Source organism: Hippocampus comes, unplaced genomic scaffold (assembly GCF_001891065.2).
Source record: "Hippocampus comes isolate QL1 unplaced genomic scaffold, H_comes_QL1_v1.1 scaffold270, whole genome shotgun sequence".
In the NCBI taxonomy this organism is placed as follows: Eukaryota; Metazoa; Chordata; class Actinopteri; order Syngnathiformes; family Syngnathidae; genus Hippocampus; species Hippocampus comes.
In genome coordinates this window covers 610,828-635,474 of record NW_017805631.1, presented here as the reverse complement: position 1 = coordinate 635,474, position 24,647 = coordinate 610,828, and the positions used below count along the sequence as shown (strand labels likewise).

General features: G+C 40.5%; 3 protein-coding genes across 5 annotated transcripts in view; 1 reads left to right on the top strand and 2 right to left on the bottom strand.

Annotated features, from left to right (window-relative positions):
• Positions 1-5,033, top strand: part of LOC109522811 (fibroblast growth factor 4-like) — a 10,894-nt gene extending 5,861 nt beyond the window's left edge. The window contains exon 3 of the mRNA XM_019881618.1: positions 4,452-5,033. Within this exon, the coding sequence (XP_019737177.1) occupies positions 4,452-4,628 (177 nt within the window). The 3' untranslated portion in view covers positions 4,629-5,033. The remainder of the gene's footprint in view (positions 1-4,451) is intronic.
• A 1,104-nt stretch (positions 5,034-6,137) lies between these two features.
• immt (inner membrane protein, mitochondrial (mitofilin)) lies at positions 6,138-21,628 on the bottom strand. 2 transcript variants are annotated; one of them, XM_019881645.1, is made up of 14 exons: positions 21,471-21,628; positions 20,629-20,696; positions 20,311-20,503; positions 19,433-19,571; positions 16,018-16,110; positions 15,712-15,876; positions 15,460-15,593; positions 14,444-14,547; positions 11,944-12,079; positions 11,629-11,758; positions 9,669-9,892; positions 9,451-9,582; positions 8,308-8,437; positions 6,138-7,125 (listed from the first exon to the last, which is right to left on the bottom strand). In XM_019881645.1, the coding sequence occupies exons 1-14, from the start codon at positions 21,510-21,512 to the stop codon at positions 6,518-6,520; spliced, it is 2,298 nt and encodes a 765-aa protein (XP_019737204.1). In that variant the 5' UTR covers positions 21,513-21,628; the 3' UTR covers positions 6,138-6,517. The 2 variants fall into 2 exon arrangements, with proteins under 2 accessions (XP_019737204.1, XP_019737205.1); XM_019881646.1 differs by lacking the exons at positions 20,311-20,503; positions 20,629-20,696; positions 21,471-21,628 and adding an exon at positions 19,977-20,228.
• Positions 21,629-22,807: 1,179 nt separating this feature from the next.
• Positions 22,808-24,647, bottom strand: part of slbp (stem-loop histone mRNA binding protein) — a 12,129-nt gene continuing 10,289 nt past the window's right edge. For both annotated transcript variants that reach the window (XM_019881669.1, XM_019881668.1), the window contains exon 8: positions 22,808-23,062. In XM_019881669.1, coding sequence (XP_019737228.1) covers positions 22,991-23,062 — 72 coding nt within the window. In that variant the 3' untranslated portion in view covers positions 22,808-22,990. The remainder of the gene's footprint in view (positions 23,063-24,647) is intronic.

Genomic DNA, 24,647 nt, shown 5'->3' with positions numbered 1-24,647 from the left:
TAGGGATCGCCCTCAGTGCTGCATTCACACTTTCCATGAGACTTTCAGGTGGTACTTCACATAGTCGTTGTAATCGGTTTCTAGGTTGCCCAGCTTTCATTGTTGCCATGATCTTAGCTTTCAGGTTAGTTGCTGGCTGCCTAGCTTGGCATTTCATTCATTGGGGCTGGCCTCCCAATCTCATCATCTGCATTCATTGGGGCTTGCCTCCCAATCTCTGCTATGACTTCCTCCTCTGAGGACCCTTCACCATGGACCCTGCGTTGTACCTCATCAATCTCAAGTTGTGACAGCAATTGCCGTTTGTGGATCTTGGAACGTTGTAAGTGGGAGTTAGGAATGCTCAGAATCAACCCCCAAACCACAGATCGATGAGTCACTAGCTAACCACTCGCCTCTTGCCCAAAGACAGCTGAGGATGACCATAAGGAGGACGAGCCCTCTACGAAATGGTGTATTGTTTATGTTGTACTGAGCAGCCAGGACACTGTTGAGATAAGTTCCATTTCCTGTTCTTACGTCATCATCAATATTTTTTTCCCTCATCTTCACAGACATTTTGTCCCATGCATTTGTCCTCACATATGTGCAAAAATGACCTGAAAGTTTGACTTTTGTTGTGCCATTCGGTGCCATAGCTTGGGAACATTTAATAACTGACGAGAGATTCCTTCAAAGTGCGAGGTCAACCGTGTATTCTTGGCAGAGGTGTATCACTGAAAGGGGGTAATTCATTTTTACGAGCTACTCTGCGCATGCATTCTCATTTGCATTTTTATGTGTTGTGTTTCTCGTTTTACAAATGGCGTTAGGGATATATATATATATATATATATATATATAAAACTCCTCATTATTTTATACTGAGACAAGATTGAGGCACTTTTAATCCGGCAATACTGAGACATTGTGATTATTTGGACATCTTTAATATACACCTGTCTTAATGCATAGTTCCTCATGTTTGAAAAGAGAAGGGAGCTAAACTGAATAAAGTATTAGCCTCGCTACATGTAAAGCACCACGTATGTAAGCAATGTCAAATTATCCGATTATATGATGACCTCACTAAAAGACAAGAAAAGACCGAACAGCTTTAGTTTGATGAAAGACATTAAACTGTTCGCTTGGCTGTTCCAACTACACAAGTGAAGGTGCTGCATTGGGCTGTACAAATCTATTAATACAGCACTTTGATCTTGGAGCACATTTCAAATTTGAAAAAGGCAACACAATGCGATTCACGGAACAGGTAATAACAGACAACAAAGTTAGTTCCTCCGGTCAACACTTCCACAGCCTTGCACCGTGAGGCTCACCATGGCTTTTTGCCATTGGGTATTGTCAGGTCCTTCAGGCAATCAGACCCTTCAGACAAACTTTAAAACACAAGAGGGACTGGGAGTCAAGCAGAGTTGTCTTTTCTTGCAAGGAGAACGAACTAAGAGTGTAATAGTCTGTGTGCCGTTACAGTCTCGGGAAAGCTCTGAAAAATATGTGCTCGTCTCCCCCCTTTTATTGTCTTTGGGATTGTCCTAATACTGTACACAAACTTCTAAAGCGGTGGGGGAAACATAGAATATATTCCGAGGTAATTGGAGGAGTCATGCTGACGATTGGCGGTTTGTCATAGCAGCTATGTCGTGAGGCTGATATCTTCACTTCTTTCTCAGAGGCTGTTATCTTCACTTCAAGGCTGCGAACAGGAGCAATCTGGTCTCTTCAGCATGATCAACGACTTTGATTTGCACACTGTCTACTATTCGCATTGCTATGTACAGAAATGAAGTATTTGCAGCGTCGCATTAATAAGTTTTATGATATATCTAAAAGCAGAGAGTGATAAATTATACACAATTACTCTTGCAGGTATTTTTAAAAGGCTGGTACGAGAGGATCTGGGGGTTTAGATGGCATGAGATCAGCTAAATTTGAGTGGCCAAACCATCCATCCATTCATCCATCCATCCATCCATTTTCTGATCCGCTTTATCCTCACAAGGGTCGCAGGGCGTGGAGCCTATCCTAGCAGTCTTCGGGCAGTAGGTGGGGGACACCCTGAACCAGTTGCCAGCCAATCGCAGGGCACACACAGACAAACATTGTCATCGTCGTCATTGTGGCTATTTTTAACAGCTTTCACTCCTGCTTCCAGCCGCCGCTTATGATGACTCAGGAATAGAAATTTTCTCTGTGGCATAAGGGCATGCTCAGTATGATCGTAAAATAACCCCGGATGATAACCCATTTTAATGTGTTTGTTAATCGACTCTAGTTTCCACTCTGGGTGCCGATCTCACACCTATAGAGAATGTGTCATCGAAATTGAACCTAACATGCATGTTTTTAGTAAGTGGGAGTTAGGAATGCTCAGAATCAACCCCCAAACCACAGATCGATGAGTCACTAGCTAACCACTCGCCTCTTGCCCAAAGACAGCTGAGGATGACCATAAGGAGGACGAGCCCTCTACGAAATGGTGTATTGTTTATGTTGTACTGAGCAGCCAGGACACTGTTGAGATAAGTTCCATTTCCTGTTCTTACGTCATCATCAATATTTTTTTCCCTCATCTTCACAGACATTTTGTCCCATGCATTTGTCCTCACATATGTGCAAAAATGACCTGAAAGTTTGACTTTTGTTGTGCCATTCGGTGCCATAGCTTGGGAACATTTAATAACTGACGAGAGATTCCTTCAAAGTGCGAGGTCAACCGTGTATTCTTGGCAGAGGTGTATCACTGAAAGGGGGTAATTCATTTTTACGAGCTACTCTGCGCATGCATTCTCATTTGCATTTTTATGTGTTGTGTTTCTCGTTTTACAAATGGCGTTAGGGAGAATTTTATATATATATATATATATATAAAACTCCTCATTATTTTATACTGAGACAAGATTGAGGCACTTTTAATCCGGCAATACTGAGACATTGTGATTATTTGGACATCTTTAATATACACCTGTCTTAATGCATAGTTCCTCATGTTTGAAAAGAGAAGGGAGCTAAACTGAATAAAGTATTAGCCTCGCTACATGTAAAGCACCACGTATGTAAGCAATGTCAAATTATCCGATTATATGATGACCTCACTAAAAGACAAGAAAAGACCGAACAGCTTTAGTTTGATGAAAGACATTAAACTGTTCGCTTGGCTGTTCCAACTACACAAGTGAAGGTGCTGCATTGGGCTGTACAAATCTATTAATACAGCACTTTGATCTTGGAGCACATTTCAAATTTGAAAAAGGCAACACAATGCGATTCACGGAACAGGTAATAACAGACAACAAAGTTAGTTCCTCCGGTCAACACTTCCACAGCCTTGCACCGTGAGGCTCACCATGGCTTTTTGCCATTGGGTATTGTCAGGTCCTTCAGGCAATCAGACCCTTCAGACAAACTTTAAAACACAAGAGGGACTGGGAGTCAAGCAGAGTTGTCTTTTCTTGCAAGGAGAACGAACTAAGAGTGTAATAGTCTGTGTGCCGTTACAGTCTCGGGAAAGCTCTGAAAAATATGTGCTCGTCTCCCCCCTTTTATTGTCTTTGGGATTGTCCTAATACTGTACACAAACTTCTAAAGCGGTGGGGGAAACATAGAATATATTCCGAGGTAATTGGAGGAGTCATGCTGACGATTGGCGGTTTGTCATAGCAGCTATGTCGTGAGGCTGATATCTTCACTTCTTTCTCAGAGGCTGTTATCTTCACTTCAAGGCTGCGAACAGGAGCAATCTGGTCTCTTCAGCATGATCAACGACTTTGATTTGCACACTGTCTACTATTCGCATTGCTATGTACAGAAATGAAGTATTTGCAGCGTCGCATTAATAAGTTTTATGATATATCTAAAAGCAGAGAGTGATAAATTATACACAATTACTCTTACAGGTATTTTTAAAAGGCTGGTACGAGAGGATCTGGGGGTTTAGATGGCATGAGATCAGCTAAATTTGAGTGGCCAAACCATCCATCCATTCATCCATCCATCCATCCATTTTCTGATCCGCTTTATCCTCACAAGGGTCGCAGGGCGTGGAGCCTATCTAGCAGTCTTCGGGCAGTAGGTGGGGGACACCCTGAACCAGTTGCCAGCCAATCGCAGGGCACACACAGACAAACAACCATCCGCGCCACCCAGGGACAATTTTTGAGTGTTCATACATGTTTTTGGAATGTGGGAAGAAACCGGAGTACCCGGAGAAAACCCACGCAGGCACAGGGAGAACATGCAAACTCCCCACAGGAAGGCAGGATCTGGAATCGAACGCGGTACCTCTGCACTGTGAGGTCGACGCGCGTACCAATCGACCACCGGGCTGCCGAGCCAAACCATGTGGGGGGGTTTTTTGTCCATTAATTTAAAAAAAAATTGCCAGGAAAATCAATTTCTGTTGACCGAATCAGTGTGTTTTATTACTTTTTTTTCTCTTGTCTTTTATATAGCGTGACTACAGTGATGACTGCAAGTTCAAGGAGAGCCTCCTGGATAACAACTATAATGCATATGAATCAGCAGCCCACCCTGGCATGTACATCGGCCTCAGCAGGGCTGGCAAAACCAAGAAAGGAAATCGGATCACACCCACCATGGCCATGACACACTTTCTTCCAAGGATGTGAATTACATCATCCCGTAACAAGACAGACTCTGTTGGTTGGTTGATGCATTTGTATAATCCTAAAATGCACAGATTTTACGGGAGAAAAGAGGTCCCCACATCCTGTAATTTATTACTTTACAACCTTTTAAAATATATGAATTCATATTTGACTTAAGTACTGTGTATATACAGGTATATATGCAGTTTGTTGCAAAAAAAAAAAAAAAAAGGTTTTGAGTTGTCAAATGTACAGGCTGTTATGCGTACTTAACCCTACAAGAGGGCAGGATACACAAATGTGGTGCTGCAAATGGCAAAGTACTGTAAATGTCTTTGGGGTTCATTTAATTTGCCCACTGTGATATTCCTCTGTTGTTTTCACCTGCCTGTAATGTTTCCTGTTAAACATCAATCCATTAAAAAACATGCTAAATGAAACCGTAACAGGGTGTTACTCTCTGGACATGGATTTAACACCTCTGACAGATCGGAAGATTTGCATTTAGACGATAATTATGCTATTATACCATATCTAAGACCGACTGTCTACTTTTTTACTGAGTGTCATCAAATCGCAATAATGTAATACTACAAGTATTAAAAATTGAATTCACAACTATAAACAATAACACGTTCACACCCTTTCTGTACAGAAATAACACAGAGGCATAACACAGTCGAAAGTGTTAATTGTATGCATGATGGGAAAGCCTCCGATGTTGACCGTTGTCATCTTAAATTCGTGCCAAGTAATGCATCGGAAATTTGTATGAATAAGTTTCAAAATGACACCAAAAACAGCAAGTGCAATGTTGGCTGCCTTTATCTTGCTATTCGAACAACCTTTGGTAGACGTGCCTTGATATGTGAAAAATGTCTGATCCGATATTACGTAGACTTGCTTATTGGTCCCTTTTTGTCCTTTTGGCCATTTTAACACTATGTTCTCAGACTTGTTAAAATGAACGGTAATGGTGATCCTCTTAGCACATTAAATTGTAAATTAGATTTTAGATTACCGGTAATGCAAAAATGCAATATGAATATTGTTGGAGGGAATGGTATTTTGTTTTGTATTGATACACCAATAAGTGCAAAATTGCTTATCCCTGCCATCAGGTCAAATACTTCTACCTAGAAAATAATCGACTCAAATGTCGTATTTGTTTGACCTTCAAAGAGAGCAAGCCATTTCGCGACACTTTAGAATCATCGAAAATGTATAAAAATAGCACGCACGTGTGGAACAACCACTAGTATAGATTTATAAAAATATCATTAAAAATATATCAAACTAACCAAATTTTGACATAGATGCAATCGATATGCAATTTTTTTTTCTTATCTTTTCAAAATATCAGACAAAGCCCTCAGTGGGATGCAGTGCACACTACATCCTTAATCCAAATATACAGTAGTTACATTACTACAGTGTTGGTTAAAACAAAAAGAAAATAATAGATTTTGCAAGATCATAATGGCTGCATTAACTGCTGTACAGGGAGGGGGGGAATCAAGAAACGAGTTCCACTTTCTTATTCATGATTTATTTTGAAGTGCATTATTGACAAAAATAAAATGCTGACATATTCCTTTTCCAACATTCCTATTAATTACAATTTCTTGGGCAAAAAAAAAAAAAAAAAGAATTTAGGTGCCAAAAATAAATACCTGATTCAAGTGGGCCTAAACAGATAACACCAGACTGAGTGGGTATAGCAGTTATCAGTTATCATGATGTAGTGCTTTTAAACAACAAACAAGTGAACATCCATCACTCGGCGTATGTCCGCTAACACCACAGAAAATCTCCCACCTCAACAAAAAGCAAGCTCTAGTTATCGGTTATTTTACTTTTCAAGCATGGAAAAGCATACACTGAAGTGTCCCTTTTGTCAGACGGCGAGCCTATGGAGCTTGGGTGGTTCCTAGTCCCACCGCATTTGCATAAGCAGACAACAAACTGACCACCTGTCTGGTTTCCAGAGTAAGCCTGGCTTCATTCAGCCAGTCCTCCGCCACCCTCCGCGCCTCTCCTGTCAGCTGGTTCACCAGTTTAGCGGCTAACTCCAGATCACCGTGCTCCAAGCAGTAGCTGGCATATGAAAGGAGCTTGAACGGGTCTAAATCCTCACCACTTAACTGGGTGGGCGGGGCTTCCTGTTTTGCCTCAAACAGCAGTGCTGATTGCAGGTAGGAGAGGAAATACTGATACAAGGAGTTGTGAGACTCATCAATAAGGGCAACCCTGCGAACGAGCGAGCGCAGACCATAGAAGCGGGCTCGGAGAGAGGCTTCGCTGTACACGCCACGCTGCAGCGACTCTTCCGGAAGAGCTGAAGCCAGAGCCAAGGCAAATTCGTTGTCGTGGCAGCTGTCTCGCACGGCCTGAGCGGCAACTTCCAGCGGCTTGGTGGGCGAACCAGCTTCGGCGGTCTTTAAGGTGTAGTTGAGAGCTTCCACAGAGAGCCACAGCTGGTGAGCTTTTCGAGCCTCCTCCTCCGCTACCACGTGGCCTGCATAGACGAGCAATGCTAAGACAGCTGACACATCATCAGAGCTCACCTGGATCCATAAAGGTTAAACTAACAAGACAAGAAAGGCACATGCATGTACACGAGACACTTGTATTTTCTATCAAATTAAATCTTGACATTTTTGTGCTGAAATACATTTGGAATCGGTTTCAACTCAGCCGGTTCAACATTTAAATTGTAATTAATCGCATGGTTGCCAACGTTAACTCAGAATTGATCAAATAAAACTTTCTTTCCAGGTTATTCATACTCTTGTTAATTGTCGAGGACAAATATGTTTACCTCATACAAATACTGTATAGTTGGGTCCATTGATACAGTAATTTTACAGTAATTCAAAAGGTATTACTGCACAGTGTAAAGGCATGTAAAACAGAGTCATAGATTTGTCTTGAGAATTTTTCTGCCACTCCAAAATATATTATGAATAATAATTTGAAAAATGAAACTTTCCAAATACAGCAATTATACACTCCATAAGAGAAGATAAATTAATCAAATAAATATCAGTCAAACAAATATAACTTAGGATAATATTGATTGTGCAAATTTCAAATCTGAAAAAAATGCAAAATAGTGCAAACAAAAAAAATAAAAAATAACCCTGGCATACAGTTTAGTTTTCAATATTTAATTCGGTGGATGAATTAGCCTTGACAGGATTTTGTTTTCAACTGTAGTAAAGAAAGAAAGTCTATTCAAGTAGATTAATCAGATCTCAAACGTCAAAATGAACAATAACTTCACTTTTTAAAAGTAAACTTTCCATTTATAAACTCTTTAAGTATCCGTTTTCGGTGTCTCGCGCTGCCATGGCTGGCAAAACAGACATGGGCGTGGACCTGTGCAGCGCGCTGGTTGTTTTGTTTCCGGTTTATTTATAATATATATATATATAAAATTCTTTTTTTTTTGTTTTAAACAAACATTTTGTATTGTGTTGGGCATTTTTAGGCTATGAAAAAAAGAACACAATTTTTTACTGTGTTAGGTGTTCTTTGGCCATATTCCCCCAATTAGTCCGTTAAAGCAAGGTGTTCTACCTTGGGTACTTTATGAGTCCGTTAAGGTGAAATTAAGTCTAAGAATCTGGAAGGCCGTGACTCTTTTCTGCAACAAAGTCTTTCCAATTAGCATGAGGTAAGCATGAGAGAATCTTACTGTCTATAGCCTCCTCCACTCCCTTCAGTCTTGCATAGGCAGTATTCATATCCAGCGTGAAGTTATCCAGTTGCTCTTGGCTCAGTTGACGCTGTCGGGTCTCTTGTTCTAACAGCTTACTGCTGAGGACCTAGAAAGACAGCATAGTTGGCTTTAGAATTAAAAAAAAAAAATGGACATTGGACAGGCCCTGACGGATATGAAGCCAAGGAGCCACATGAGCCTAAACGACAACAATACTCTCAATCCTACAACCTGCCTTCACCTCTTTGGGCTCCAGGTTAGAGCAGCGGGGGATACAGGATTAGAGAATTAAAGCCTCTGTAGTTTCTGCCTCAACCCCATGAAAAGAAAGAAGAAGAAATGTTTTCTAAAGCATAAAAATGCATCAAAATATGTAACAAATACATGTTCCAATTAGATTATTGCACAATAAATGAGAGTTGTGCATAATGTAAAAAACAAAGAATAAGAATTTAATTGTGCCCTCTTTAGTTCATGTTCTCTCTCAGAAGTGTTTTTTGTAAAGAACTGAGCAAAGGACTTGCTTTAGTCGGCTTTTAACAATCCTTCGAAAATGTCCAAGGGAAACATCAGCATAGTGAGCAATCGCCCGACTGGTGAGCACTTTTTCTGGGTGATTCACATTTACGTAAAACTATCGGAACACCTCATGGCCCGAGGGGCGAATGACGAGAGCAGTGCATAGACAGAAATCTATCTATTTATCTATCTACACACACAGACACAATCGATAGAGGTCCCTCTTAGCCAATGGGATGCCAGGAAGATGCTCAATAATAGCCAATGGCAGAGCAGCTATAAGTATGTTGCGTTCAGGAAACTCGGAGCTGCCAGTAGCAGCCCATACTGTATTTCTTTTACCTGTCGTATTGGAAATTACTTTCGTAACATGAGGCAATATTTTCCTGTTGAGGCGCTTCATAACTTGAAAATTTTGTATGAAGAGACATTCGTAAGAAGAGGTACCACTGTATTTTTAAAAAATGCACTAACTTATTAACAACTAAGAGATCAACGGCCATCCACAAAAAAAAAAAAAAAAAACACACTGTTAAACAAACCACAAAACCGAATGCTGCTTCTAAGTTTCGATGCAGATGGTGCGTTGAGCTAAATGACCTGCTCAGCTTCTGCTTTCAGTTCCTGCTCCTGCACTTTGAGGACATCTTGAACATGATCTGTGTGAGCAGCTGCCTGACGCCGGAGTTGAGTCCTCATCTCTGCTTCCATCACTTCCCTCAATTCAGACAGCTAAACAAATACAGTACACAATTATTTCCTGCAATCCATCACAGTTTCTGATGATGATTAAGAATACAGAAGCAGTCTCTAGGTACCTTCCTCTCCTGCTCGAGTCGCGCGTCCTCCTTGATGTGCTGCAGGGACGTGTTAACAGCCGCCTCCTGCGATTTCAGGTATTCCAACTTCTGTTGCTCCAGAGCGGCATCAATATGGATCTGCTCTCTGACTCTCTGCTCAGCCAGCTCTCGGTTCAGCTGGTCAATGCGACGGTGTGCATGGGCAATAAGAGCATTCAGGTCATCTGTTGACAGCTTACCGGCTAACACGGACACAGACAAACACACAAAGACGTTTTGGGGTTTTTTTTTGCATCCAACTTTTCCAGTTACTGTGTTTAACCAAAACAGGATTAGGTGTCACAACAGTCTTCCTCGTGATAGCAAAAGTCATATAAAAAAAGAAGACTGACAGCTTTGCAGCTCATTCAGAACGCTGCAGGATCGAGATTGCAACATATTACACCAGTCCAAAAGGCTTTACAATGGCTCCCAATCAGCTGTAGAAGAGATTTTAAAAGTCTGGTCCTGGTCTACACATTACTGAATGGTTTGGGTGCAGAAAGAGCTGCAAACCTACAGAACTTCACTTCCATAACAATTTGTCTAAATTTCCATATTTTTAATATTTTGTCAAGGACATTTACCACGTGACGGTTATTGCAGTGTAACATGTACAGTTACAGGATGAAAAGAATTACGCTTACTGTTCAAAAGCACAATACGGTCATTATATATATTATGGCATTAATATTTGTCATTGTATTTAGTGCAGCAACCTTGAATCAAAGCATGAGTTTTCAAAATATCTCCATTTATGGATGAATTAGCCTATTTTGTTTTCAACTGTAGTAAACAAAGCAAGTCTATTAATTCACATTGATAGCATGTCAAAATATGAATTTACTAAATTTTGACAAACAGATTAAGATAGTTTAAGCATGGGGAAAATGTTAGTTTATAATGAGTGCAATGAAATTATTGTACTACAAATTCTGATGAAACGATGCCAATTTCCACCTTTGGACCTAATAAAGGTTATCTGAAAGCTAATCAAAATATTCGTTGTATTAGCATATGAACTTTATAGGCTTGCCCTCTCGGCTGCCAAATGTGGTGACAAAGAAGTTTGCATTCCGTCAAACTGCTAGAAGGTCCGTCAATCCGTTGCGATTTCCGTGGGTATTTCTGGCCGACTCACGTGGGACCAGACTGACCCTCGTCAGTGATAACCAATCACTGTTAAGAAATTTAATTTCCTCGTCATACACAGGCACAAACTTTGCTTTTACCATACCGTTGATTAAGGTCTTATATAATAATTCTGCTGTTTTGTTTTGTTTTTTCTTTTAGTAATTCTAGAAACCTTAAAAAAATGTACATTACTTTTAACATGTTTGAAATGTGTTTAAAGTTCTCAATTTATGTGTTTAAATGTTGACATTGCACGTTCATTTCATAATTTTGGGAAGCCACTTTTGTTTTCTCTGCTTTCTGAATGTCATGAATTGTTCCGTTTGTAAATAATTTTAGGTGCTGTGTCTTTGCTTGTGTGAAGCACATTGAGGTGCCGTGTTTGAAATACATTATGCAATATAAATAAAGCTGCCCCTGCCTTTGAAAATCGACGCAAATGTTCAGAAAGCCTGGGTCACTCAGAGCACATTCACTAAAGAGACACTAGCAAGTGAAATACGAACCAGAATTGATCACTCCACCGTACTTTTGCCATAGTTTAGATTTAGAGTGACTATATTTTAGAATGTTTGTCAAATCTCTCTCTCGCTCATCTTAATTTAAGTTCATTTGATTTGAATGCATTCAAGTGACATTTTGGTTCATGGTAATTTGATGTTTGTGGATTTACAATATAAAACTTGTTTCCATAATTTTCGTGTATATCCATGTGATACATTTTGTATGCATCCCTTTAGCAATATTGTACTCATACTGAAAAAAGATAATTTTGGTCATCAGAATAATGCCTGTGTTGTCTTACTGAGTCCTTTCCAGTTGGCCTGAATCTCTGGAGTAAGGCTGCTCACTTCCCTTTGAAATTGGAGTTTGGCTTCATTAACCAGTTCACTGTACTGGGAGACGACCTTAGCTTCTGACTCAGCAGACTTCACCTACACGATAAACAAACACACAAGGAGCTTTGTCAGCTTTTGGCACTAACCATACAGTGAAAATGACATTTGAGATTGGCCGGGTGAAGACAAAGCAACAATAGTTTCCTTTCCAGGGAGGCTTGAGGGGACATATACTAGACATTTTTCTTTCTTTATCCAGAGGACCAGACAGACACCCTTACCTTATTGACCACTTTATCCAAGTCCACCACCATTTTATGGAGATTCTCCTCTGCTGCTAACACGAGGGGCCGGACAGCAGGGACATTCCGCCCCTTGGATTTGTCAATGACAGATTTGAGATTGTCCAAGGCCTCACTGTAGAGAGAGAGGGATAAGACTTGTAAAATACGCTAACACTACCAAAACTTGAATCATTATAAAACTCTATTTAATATTTATTATACATATTAACATATATGTGCGGCACGGTGTTCGACTGGTTAGCAGACCGTCTCACAGTGCAGGGGTGGAGGGTTCGATTCCGGCTCCTTCCTGTGTGGAGTTTGCATGTTCTGCCCGCGCCTGCGTGGGTTTTCTCCGGGTACTCCGGTTTCCTCCCACATTCCAAAAACATGTATGACAGGCTGATTGAACATTCTAAATTATCCCGCGGTGTGAGTGTGAGCGCGGATGGTTGTTCGTCAATGTTCGATTGGCTGGCAACCAGTTCAGGGTGTAGCCCGCCGACTGCCCGGAAACAGCTGGGATAGACTCCAGCATGCCCCGCGACCCTTGTGAGGATTAGAAAATGGATGGATGGATTATTATATATGATTGTGGTAAGCCTCACAGCATTGCAGGAAGGTTTACGGTACACTGTCTCTGGGTTTTCCCCACAGGGTTTTGACATCTTCCAATCATATATTAACGTGCAGTTCTCTCCCCATCCATTCAATGTTTACATTTAAATACATCCAAAATGTTATTTTTGCTACAGCAATAATAGAGCTTGAGACTGTGTCTCCTTATCTATGGGAGCGTTCAGAAATATTCTACAACTCTACAACTATGAGCAGGTTTTGCTCCAGTCCGACCGTTCGGAAACTCTGAGCATTTTTCGAATGTGCTGTTGGGTTTTGGGATTGTCCCAGAGCGTACTTTGGCCGCTCCAACTGGGGACAAGGGGTGCCAGTGCATGACGTGGTACAGATGGAGACACTTCAAGGATGAGCTGCTGATTGGTTATAACACACGATGTGTTCGGAAATAGGAGGGAAGTACGCTCAGCTCCTCTGAATGCACCCTGTCAATTCACTACAGTGCCATGAAAAAGTATTTGCCCCCTTTCCGATTTCTGTGTTCTTTGCATATTTATCTCACACAAAGATTTCAGTTCATCAAACCAATTTTAATATTACACAGAGAGAATACAACAAAATACAAAATGCAGTTTCTCAATGCCAATTAAATGTTTATATTGACAAAAAAAATCCAAACCTACCTGTCCCTATATAAAAAAGTCATTGCCGCCTGAACCTATTAACGGGTTCTGCCACCCCTGGAAGCAATAACTGAAATCAAGTGTTTGCGATGATTGGTGATGAGTCTTTCACATTGCTGTGGAGGAATTATGGCCCACTCTTCTTTGCAGAATTGCACCGCATATAAGCGTCACATATGACACATGACAACAATGTTCCATTAATTAGAAAAGGGAAGTAGTCGATCTGTGTTGAGTGTTTTTTCCAGGTGAAGCAGGTTAGGAAGCCCCAATATAAGAGTTGGGCCCCTCCGAGCTGAACAATATAACGTTCACATAAATGAAAAACCTTTTATTTTTTTTCTGTGATGACTTCTTTTAAAATTTCATAAAATAATTGACCTGTGTTGTTGGCTGCTGCTTGTTGCAGACAAATTTCTTGTTACGGTAAAATATTCTGCAAATATCATATCTTGAGTCACTGTAAATCAATACATAATACGAAAAAATGGTATGCCAATTAAGACAATTATACATCAGGAAATATGGTCATGCAGTACCTCCCCAAAAATGGTGCGACCAAATTATGTCCTACTTTGCAAAAGTTTGTGTCAAGCCCTCCGAACCCTGTGCTATTCTTATTGCAAAAGTTTGTGTCGAGCCCTCCAAACCCTGTGCTATTCTTATAACAAAACTGTCCAGTGAGAAATTTTCTGTCCACTAATATGACAGTATTTGTCATATTTTTCAATTAATAACATTAAAAATGGAATACTTATATTAACCAATGGAGAAGCTGTAAGTGACAGTTTAATCAAAAAAAAAAAAAAATCAATTTTTAATACAGTAAACCTCTGCTATATAGTGGCTCGGTGTTTTCGTTTTTTTCTGCATGATAAGTGCATTATTATACAATATTGCAAACAAATATTTATTCAAATGTAGTAAAAAGTCAACTTATATAATTTTAAGGCCACAATATTGCCTTCAATTTAAGTTGCTTCATTATTTCTAAACATGTCAGGAATGCCGGTGCAAGCTGCAAAGTTTAATTCAAGTTGAATGTACGGACATCTAAATTGTCTTGATTATTCATTAGTATATATATTAAAGAATTCAAGCTGTAATGCTGGTTATAAAAGAACACTTGCGTGCTGCTGCAATTTACGTTAGTCGACTAATCGCGACGACTGTTGATGATGAGTCGAGTAGCAAAACAATTTGTTTGCAGCCCTACTTGTTTCGATAAAATTACTTACTTGGCTTTCAGCAATGCTGTCCCTGCATCGTTCACGGCAGCGGCTCGATTTGCAAGACAAGCTTCAAGATCCTTCCACTGGGTTGACTTCTCCTGTGGTGGAACCTGAATCGGAGAACAGCTCTTACTGTGATGTTTTGGGGAGTTAACAGTTTGCTAATTTAGAAACAGCAACATAGTATTCCCTTACCTGATTCAAATGAACAGGTTCAATGTCAGGCTTCCGCAGAGCTTGCTCATGATCTGATCATTTCAATCAGGTGTGTTACAACAGGGAAACTTGGAAAATATGCAGGACAGCGGCCCTCCAGGACCTGTGTTTGACACCCCTGCTCTACGATACAACCTCCAAACTCCTCAATAAACTACAGTACATCCAGAATGCCGCCGCCAGCCTTCTCACCCACACCCGCACTCATGATCACATCACTCCCCCGTCCTTAAAAACCTCCACTGGCACACCGTTCCGCAGCGCATTCAGTTTAAACTCCTCCTACTCACCGATAAAGCCCTTCACAATCAGGCCCCCTCCTACCTCTCCGACCTTCTTCACCCATACACTCCTTCCCGCAACCTCCGCTCCTCAAAGACAAACCGCCTTGCCATCCTCGTGACCAAGCTCAAAACCTTGGGGGACCGAGCCTTCTCTGTCGCCGCTGACACTCTCTGGAAGTCTCTACCACAACACATCCGCAACTGTACTGACCTCCAATCCTTCAAATCATTTTTTTAAAACTCACCTGTTCCGCAATGCTTTGAACACCTTTTAATCTTTTACTCATTTTTGCTTTGTTTTTCTTCTTTTCTTCTTCCAACTGTGTTTTTAATCATGTATGCTTGGCTTTAAGGTATACATTTTCATCCCATGTTTTAAACTCTTGTAAAGTGTCTTTGAGTACGATGAAAAGTGCCTTCAAATAAATGTATAATTATTAAATCCAACACTGAATAACACACAAAAGCAACGCTAGCATCAGAAGTTCTGTCATTCAAACCGGGTGCTTTTGAAGAGTGTACCTCTGCTTCCATAGCTTCCTTCAGTTTTTGTGTATGTAGCGCGATGGCCTGCAAGGCTGCCTCCTGAGCTCCAATGGCCTGCAGCGTGGCTTTAGCTGAGCTGGCCAATGAGTCGTCAAGATTCCCTGACACAGCTGAAAAATACAAGACACACAAAAAGAAGCCATGCGGCATAACACTGTTTTGGTGTACAGCATAAGAGGCATGATTTCACTTTTTATTTTGTTTATTTACACTATGCTGCAAGCTTACATGCCACGATTTCCTGTTCATCTAGGTCTTGTTGAGCAAGTCGAGCTGTCACCTCTTCGACTGGACGCTCTTTGAGTGGTTCTGCTGCTGCTACAGACTCTATTTCAGTGGAGACTGCGGCTGTCTCTGCAGTTACCTTATGGTTATGACACTCCTTGCACTCCTCTGGACAGACACAAACACACAATTATGGCGGCTACAGAGCATAATCCTGGACCGCGGAGTTAAATTGGATGAGATGTTTCTCGCGAATTCTCTCAGACATGAAGAATATGTGTGTGGAGAAGTAAACCTGGAAGGTACTACCTTTGACTGGTGTCATCTCGGTGTCACATGGAGCAGGGACTGATGGTACGTCACTGATGGCTGAAATTATATGAGTCACCTCTGTTGAAGCCTCTGAATGGAACACAATGAAGACAACAAATTGTAGGAAAGCCTGTATAAAACCTGCTGAATGTAGAATGTTCCTGTAGTACAGGGAGGGCCTCAGTTTGTGACGGAGTTCTGTTCCTATAGTGACAAAGTAACCCAAAATTGCACGAAAGTCAGAAAGTACCACAGTAACCTACTACCTCTTCTTTTCTTTTCAGCTTCACTCCATCCAGCGTTGGCCATCTCTGCATGTCATCTGCATCTTCTGTTTTAACTCCAGCAATCAGAAATTATCCCTGGCCACACCTCCATAAATCCTACTTGGTCTTGCGCTTTGCATCCTGCTTGGCAGCTCCATTTCCACCCTCCTCCTGCCATTATATACCCTACACTGTGCCTGCTGTGTGCATTTCCATACCATCTAAATCTGGCCCGTCAATCTTGATCACCAAGATTGTGCGGTCGCTAAGCGAATCTCATCTATTTGGGCAATGTTTCATGACGGATGTCTTGTCTGACAACCCTCACCCAGTTTACCTGGTCTTGGGCCTGGCACGAGTAATGCAAAGGGTGGGACCCCTAGTGGTTGTTTTTGATCAGACACATTAGATGTACCTGTATGTACTTTGTATGAATACTATACCATGTAAAGACAATTTCTTTTTGCGCTGTTGCATCTTTCAAGTTATTTCGTTTCTCAGACTGGCAGTGTCTAACACAGTGATTTTAAACTGCATTACTGTGAGAGTTTTGAAAGCGAGGTACTGCAATATATACATAGATGGCAATGGCGAGTGATGAAAAAAGCGGAAGGGGCGTGGCCTGGCCGGGGGCGTGGCCTGGCCGGGGGCGTGGTTACTTATAAAAGTGGCACTAAACATGCTGAAGATAAAGTGTATTGAATTTACACACTATTTGAAAATTGAACAGAAAAAAATCCCAAGATCGCCACTATTCTTTCAAGTGAAAAGTTGTGCAATTTTGCTTATGCATTCCTGGTGAGCATATGTAACTCCAGATTTGCTGCTCAAAATCAAAACTAAAAAAGTAAACACATCCCCTGCCATATTTAACAATTTGTTCATGACTTGTATTCATAAAGTGTTGTGTAAATGTGATAAAAAGCTGTTGATTCTTACCTCATACAGTAACGTCTTTAGTTGTATCCGCTAAGTTTGTTTGAAAAATGCCGATCCCAAAGAATAATTGCTCCGTCGAATGGCGATTTTGTCGGCATGTTTTTTCACTTTTGTTGCATGATCTGTCAGGGCCACGACTCCCCGGGAGCCATAGTTAATGAAGTCACTCCAATACACACAATAATCTTTGCTTGCTACGTCTGGTTTCTTCAAAAATTGTCCAAGAGCTTCTGTAACTTCGTCGAACTTGGAACCAATTTTAACCTTTACAGTGACTTTTCTGTCAAGCCAGTCCCATCGGAATTTATTCTTGACATTTGAGTCAATTTCTAGGATTGAAGACTCCTGATCTTTCGTCAAAAAATTCATAATTCCGCTCAAAATGATCCCAGAACAATGAATTTGCGAGACGAACAGGCCGCCATGAATCAGGTAAAACAATATGTTACATGCAATTTGATTGGTCCAAGCGCTTGTAGTTAACCAATCGCTGGGCCGTATATAATCGAGCTAAGACTTCCGCAACAAATAATGCCTTCAGTGATCTGATTAGTTGAAGCTTTCATACACGTCCAATCGCAGGGCTGTTTACAAACGGAAAACGGAGAGACTGTTCGGGAGAGCTCGTGAAAACTCGACGATAAGGTACCTGACCGCCCCTAAAATTTTCTCAACGGATTTAGACGAGTCACAAAAATGATCAATTTAAGAAATAAAACGGCGGATTTCCGCGGATCCGCGGAAAATTGCCATCTATGTATATACAAGACCACTACATCCCTCACCATCATGTAGTAGTTCAATGAACGTCATTGGAATTCAAAAAGACGATCGCTGCATTAAAAAAATATATGATAAGTGTGGAAGGAAACGGGACTAAATGCTACTACTGCAACTTTATAGAGCGAAGGACAATTTTCCAAAAAAGCAATGAGACTATTTGCTAATATACAAGAAAGGTACAGGCTGTTGCAATGAAATCAAAATGTGTCATGGGAATTCAAGATTTGTAACACTAAACATGTTTAACAGGGCTGCAACTACAGCAATTACAGATTAGTCATCTGCTGTTTGTCTGTATTTATGACAAACAAAACAGCAGATCACCCAAAATGTTGAAAACTACTTCACCTACTACAGCATAAAGCCTCCATTCACAATTTACAGGCAAACTAAGAGTACAGTATTTTTCTGAAAAAGGAAAACTATTTTCTAAATATGTCAAATTAATTGAATAGTTTAAAGCGTCAGATGATTGCTTACCCTCAGAGATGTCTGCGATTCCTTGGAAACAGAGGGCAAATGAATGCATACATGCAACACATCTCTATAATAATAGCAATGTGTTGCTTTGGTGATAGCAGTATCTTGGCTCCATCTCACGAAACTTAAGTTTAAAACTTCAAGTCAAAATTAGTCCTAATAATGAGGCTCACCAGCCCTGAACGTGTCATAATAACTAAATCCTGATTCCACTGACTTTGGAAATAAATTAATCAATAGTGTGCAGTATTTCAGGGGATGTTTTTACACAATCAACAGTTGGACCTTAATTGAAGTGACAGTGGCTTTCCATCTCTTTTCTTATCGGTCGCTTCTGGCCATATCAAGCTCTTTTTCTCTGTGTTCTACTCCCCCTCAAAATATGTGTGACAGGAAGCTGAAGGAGGTTTTTGAAATATTTAGGAGTAACTTCTGCTGTTAGCAAGATTGCCTGTCTTGCTTTCATGTCAAGCACGTCTACTAGCCAGTTCACCTGCATGTTAGATTTAGCGCTCAGTATTGTTTTCAATACACTTTATGTTGAGATGTAGAAACAGTAACATCTAATGTCATATTTTTATTGTGGACGCATGAATACGGCGATTGGGTTATTTTGTGTGTCATGCCATGGAGATTCATTTTTACAAATTAAATCCCGTATACTGTATGACTTTATACTGTACAAAGTAGACAGTATATTGATCAATTCATTCTAACAACCAAATGCCACACTGGTTTGGAATCAGAACATATTGACAAAATTTATTTTAATTGTACAAATGATGTATAACAGTTTATGAAAGACTCATAAATCTGTTCAACAGGAATGTGACCATTAATAATAATAAATATACCACCACACAGAATAAAACTGTACTAACAATGGATCATATGCACACTTAGAATTGTGTTTTTAGGGGTATGATTATTGATGAGATTCTTACCCTCAAGGCTCTGTGCAGGCTGTACTGGTTTAGCCACTTCTATGGGGCTCTCTGTAGTCTCCTTCACTTTCTTTTCTTGCTTGGCTTTAGACACCTTCATTGCTTTTTCCATCATTGAGGGAGGTTGGGCCAACTCAATCTACACAGCAGAAAGTGATGCCATTTAAGATGTGAGAATTTGTAAATGGGTCAGGTTCTAACGAGATCCCATATAAAAACTGCACCAAATATTCTGCATTGACATAGATGTTAAAAGCTTTCATCTGGCTGTTATTTTTAATAAATCGTGTCGCAAAAATAAGGTAAATAACATTACAAAACTCTTGAGCCTGACGCTCAAGTTCAAGACCAAACTACTACCTAAAAAAAATAAATAAATAAAAAATCAGACAGCAATTGGTCCAGTGTGTACCTAATGCAGAGGCCGGTAAAGATGTGCAATGTTACAATCAATTAACTTACAGTAATTTAATTTCCCAAATGTATTCTTACACACTGGTATTTCAAAACACCTTAACCATAGTTTCTCTGAACACATCCTGACCTGTTTTTTGACAGAAAGACCAGTTTCTTGGGGAGCAGGTCCCAATGCCAACCCCAACAGCCGATCTGAATAAGGAACATTTTTCTCCACAGTTTCTCTGAATTTGTGGTCCCATTTGGCGTAGAGTATCGTTCCTGCAATGCCACCAGTGACTGTCATCAAGCCAGCAGTGACCACTTTGGCAGCACCACCGCTGTAGAAAAAGACCACCAAAAAGACAAGAATTGCTTTGTGCATTTGTACTGTATTTGGGATGTGTACACGTGTGTGTGTGTGTGTGTGTGTGTGTGTGTTCAAAACACCTTAACCATAGTTTCTCTGAACACATCCTGACCTGTTTTTTGACAGAAAGACCAGTTTCTTGGGGAGCAGGTCCCAATGCCAACCCCAACAGCCGATCTGAATAAGGAACATTTTTCTCCACAGTTTCTCTGAATTTGTGGTCCCATTTGGCGTAGAGTATCGTTCCTGCAATGCCACCAGTGACTGTCATCAAGCCAGCAGTGACCACTTTGGCAGCACCACCGCTGTAGAAAAAGACCACCAAAAAGACAAGAATTGCTTTGTGCATTTGTACTGTATTTGGGATGTGTACACGTGTGTGTGTGTGTGTGTGTGTGTGTGTGTGTGTGTGTGTGTGTGTGTGTGTTACCCGCTTTCCCCAGCTGTGTAGTGTCTGCAGGGCTGCAGACCGTTTAGAGGGGTGCGTCCATAGTTTTTCTAAGAAGCAAAAGGTCGTGAATTATGTCAAATTGTTTTTAAGGAGTGTGTGTATCCATGTGCGCAATCGCTGATGGCTGTAGTTAGAGCAGAAGATGCACAGGACAGTCAGGTATGGACAAGGATGATTAGATCACTGAAGGGGTAACCGCTGGATACGGTTACAGCGTGACTGGTGTCAAGGCCTGGGGTCTACATCCTGCATCACTTTATGTTTCACACTAAAAACAAAAACTTCCTATTGGTTGGTGAACGGGGATCGCTGTTTTCAAACCCAAAGAAGAGAAAAAAAAACCCTATATTTTTTTTTCTCTCTCACTTTTATCATACTACAAGCACCACCAGGCAATTGTCAATAAACTGAACAATAAGTATATTATTACATATTTGTGTGCACAATTTTCCATTACTTTTGAGTTCGCATTTGCTTCTTGTAACAAATGTAACAAATTACTGGAGCAATTGTGTTTGTATTAATATCACGATTATATACATTGTGGTTTTAACAGTCACGGTGTGTGTGTGTGTGTGTGTGTGTGTGTGTGTGTGTGTGGTGAGGCTATAATTCGCAAGTGTAACTCAGGTGCACAACCGCTAATACAGAGATTAACATCTAGTACTGTACATGTAACGATACACATCCGCGTTAGCTCCATGAGTCAGGCTGTGGGTCACTGACAACTCCTCAACTAGCATTAGCATGCTAATAGTGAGATTAGTGTAACGTTCTAATTGTACACAAAAGCAGCAGCTATCGCAGTGTCAAAGTCTTACCCGGAGTGTGGAATTAGCACCTCTGACACAGGCCCTGAGCATGGTCCTCGAAACCCTTTTGTCCTTAAGTCAAACTGATTTGAACCTGCACAGAAGCCGTGACTCTTTCTTTCCCCTTGGTTGCTGCTGCCGAGTCTTCCTCTTGAAGAAAACCAAATCATTTTGCGAGCTAAAAAGATGTCAGCGCCACCACTCGGCAGGAGTATGAATTGATTACCCCAATACCCACTTGTTTGCGCGTTGGCCTCACAGTGCAGAGGTACAGGGTTCGATTCCGGCTACGGCCTTCCTGTGTGGAGTTTGCATGTTCTCCCCGTGCCTGCGTGGGTTTTCTCCGGGTACTCCGGTTTCCTCCCACATTCCAAAAACATGCATGGCAGTTTAATGGAACAATCTAAATTATCCCTGGTGTGAGTGTGGATGGTTGTTTGTTTCTGTGTGCCCTGTGATTGGCTGGCAACCAGTTCAGGGTGTCACCTGCCTACTGCCCGAAGACAGCTGGGTTAGGCTCCAGCACACCCCGCAACCCTTGTGAGGATACTATCCGTTTTGCTAAAACGGATGGATGGATATTATCAGAACTTTGAAACACTGCAATGGCTGCTGGACACTAAACCTAGGTAGGGTTTAGTGTCCGTAAGGCTATTTTGTATGGCACCACACAGAGCGTGTGCAAAAGGCAAATCCATAGCGCTCCACAGAGGTACAGTGGCAACTTGTACCCTCACTCACGACTATAATTAAACAAAGAATATTTTTTCTGAACTGTTTTTTTTTTGTCTAAGTTAAAGAGATGTTACTATTTGAGAAAAAATATATTTACTTCTTAAGCACAACAATTAACTAATGTAATTTACTGTATACATGACATACACGCACAGGCACATACTATTTGTGGAGTCTGCACGTTCCACTCCAGAGAGAGGTGTTCCTCCTCACCTTACATTTAATTAACTTAAGAGTTGACATTTTAGAATAAGTGGTCCTCAGATATCAAATCAAAACTCAAATTATTCAACATGGTAACAAGTTTTTTATTAATAATAATAAGTCTTTACCAAGAAGCAAACATTACAAAATATGACATTTCTATTAAAAAAAAAAAAAAAAAAAAACCTCCCCCAAAAGGAACAGCCCAATAACCTCCCACTTTTAAAATTGTACACTGAAATCAAGCTTTACAACAGTGAACCATTCTCAGGAAATCATTTTTTAAACTTGTCCCCCACAGTCCACAACATTGTGTGCTCCAAGTGCATCTATGAACAAAAACACAGAAACCAATTCAACTGACATAATGCTGTAAAGAAACAGTCCCTGAGTCATTTGTAAAAAAAAAAAAAAAAAAAACTATGTTCTAGTAAGGCACTACTGAGAGTGCATGTGACGATCAAGTAGTTTCTAACTGGAACAGAGGCTTTCATGATAGAAAAACCAAAAGATTTACTGTTGGGGGATTTAAAGTAGACAATTTGACATGTGTATGAACATTTGACAACAAGGCGAACAATAAACTAGAGCTACAGCATGTCAAGCTCCGCTGTGGTTTCGGTCTTCTGCATTTTGACTGGAGTTCCTGCACAGTCATCATCCTGGAACACATCAAACATAAAAATAAATAAATACATAAATCCATCTCATGTATGGTCATCTGTTCTTGATCAATTCGAAATATACGACCAGTTATTTCACGAAAAATGTAAGTGGCCATGCAAAAACAAACTGGCTCTGAAAATACAAAAACCGGAAGGGCAAGCCTTTTCACATTTCTTTTGCCCAAATAGTAATGTGTACATTGAATGATGTTTCTGACATTTCACTCCCGACTTCCACTTTCAAGCAGACATAAGTGTCATGGTCAAAGTCCTCAGTTAATTATGAATGGATAGTCAATGCAATGCAACTCAATCTGGTCGACTTCGAAGATTCTACAATGAGCACTGTGTGATATAACAAAATACAGTGGAATCTGGAGTGACAAACAATCCTTCGTATGAACTTGGAAGTTATGCACAAATGTTTTGTCGAGTGAAAATCTGCCTCTAGTGGAGACTAAGACTCCTCCAACAACAAGTGCTGGGACTGATACAGCTGCAAAGGGGGACCACCATCATAATAAACCTTATACATTAAGAATGGGATAGCACTTGATATGTGAGGCAAGGTTGGTGAGCGAATACTTTTGACAAGAATGTGTGATGGAAAACTGACTTTTTAATTGATATGTACAAATACTGAATTTAAATAATAAAGTGCCGACCAGCCATTAGGCAACATCCATGCTACACAAAACCCCGATCTAGTGAAAGCCAAAAGGCAAGGAGAGCTGCAGTGCTGTTGGATGCACAGTTTAGTGTTATCTTATGGCTTTATAAGTTTTAACTGTTTTTAAGGGGACTTGCGGGGAATTCACATTTCCTCTTTTTTTATTTATTTTTTTTAATGTCGACCACAAAAAGTGTAAAAGATTCATGTTTCGACTCATTATTGTTGACATCTTGACAAATTATGAAGAAATAGTTCTCAGGCTATGTGGCACTAACACATTCATATCTTTGTAATTGTGTGTGTGTGTGTGTGTGTGTGTGTGTATATATATATATATATATATATATACCATATTTTCTGCACTAAGATACGCACTGGATTATGAGGCGCACCTTCAATGAATGGCCTATTTAGTAATTTTTTTCATTTATTGGACGCAGTGGATTATAAGGCGCAATCTACAATGCAGCCATTAGATGGAGCTACGCTACTTCCGTTCGACTCAAGAGGCGTTCATGACCGCCTCTGAAAAACGTAAATTAACGATTCCTTCAATGAAACTACGAAAATTGAAAATAATGCAGCAAAACAGAAAACCAAGCAAGGAAATCACGAAATAAATTCTATAGCACCCCCCAATGGAATTTATTGTGGCATTTCCTTGAGAGTAGCTCCAACAGAACGATCAGATGTCAGTCGTGTCTCAGAAGTGTTTTGTTATGTACAGTAAATATTCCCATCCCCGGAATTCTATGAAAAGGAATTTCCTTCACCCGGAACAAAAACCTGTGCATTAACATTTTGACTACGATATTACATGTTACCGGAACTTACGTAAGCGGAAATTCCACTACCCGTAACCCGGATTGAGACGTCATGCCGCGGGAGCTTAAATACACGCAATGCCCA

What these genes read in the sequence shown, in the direction of transcription:
- immt (XM_019881645.1), bottom strand. Translation starts at nt 21,512, where the DNA reads ATGCTCAGGGCCTGTGTCAGAGGTGCTAATTCCACACTCCGG. An exon ending in TACACAGCTGGGGAAAGCGG is followed by an intron (nt 20,504 to 20,628) that starts GTAACACACACA and finishes CTTTTTCTACAG; the next exon opens with CGGTGGTGCTGCCAAAGTGG. An exon ending in TGGATAAAGTGGTCAATAAG is followed by an intron (nt 11,759 to 11,943) that starts GTAAGGGTGTCT and finishes TTTATCGTGTAG; the next exon opens with GTGAAGTCTGCTGAGTCAGA.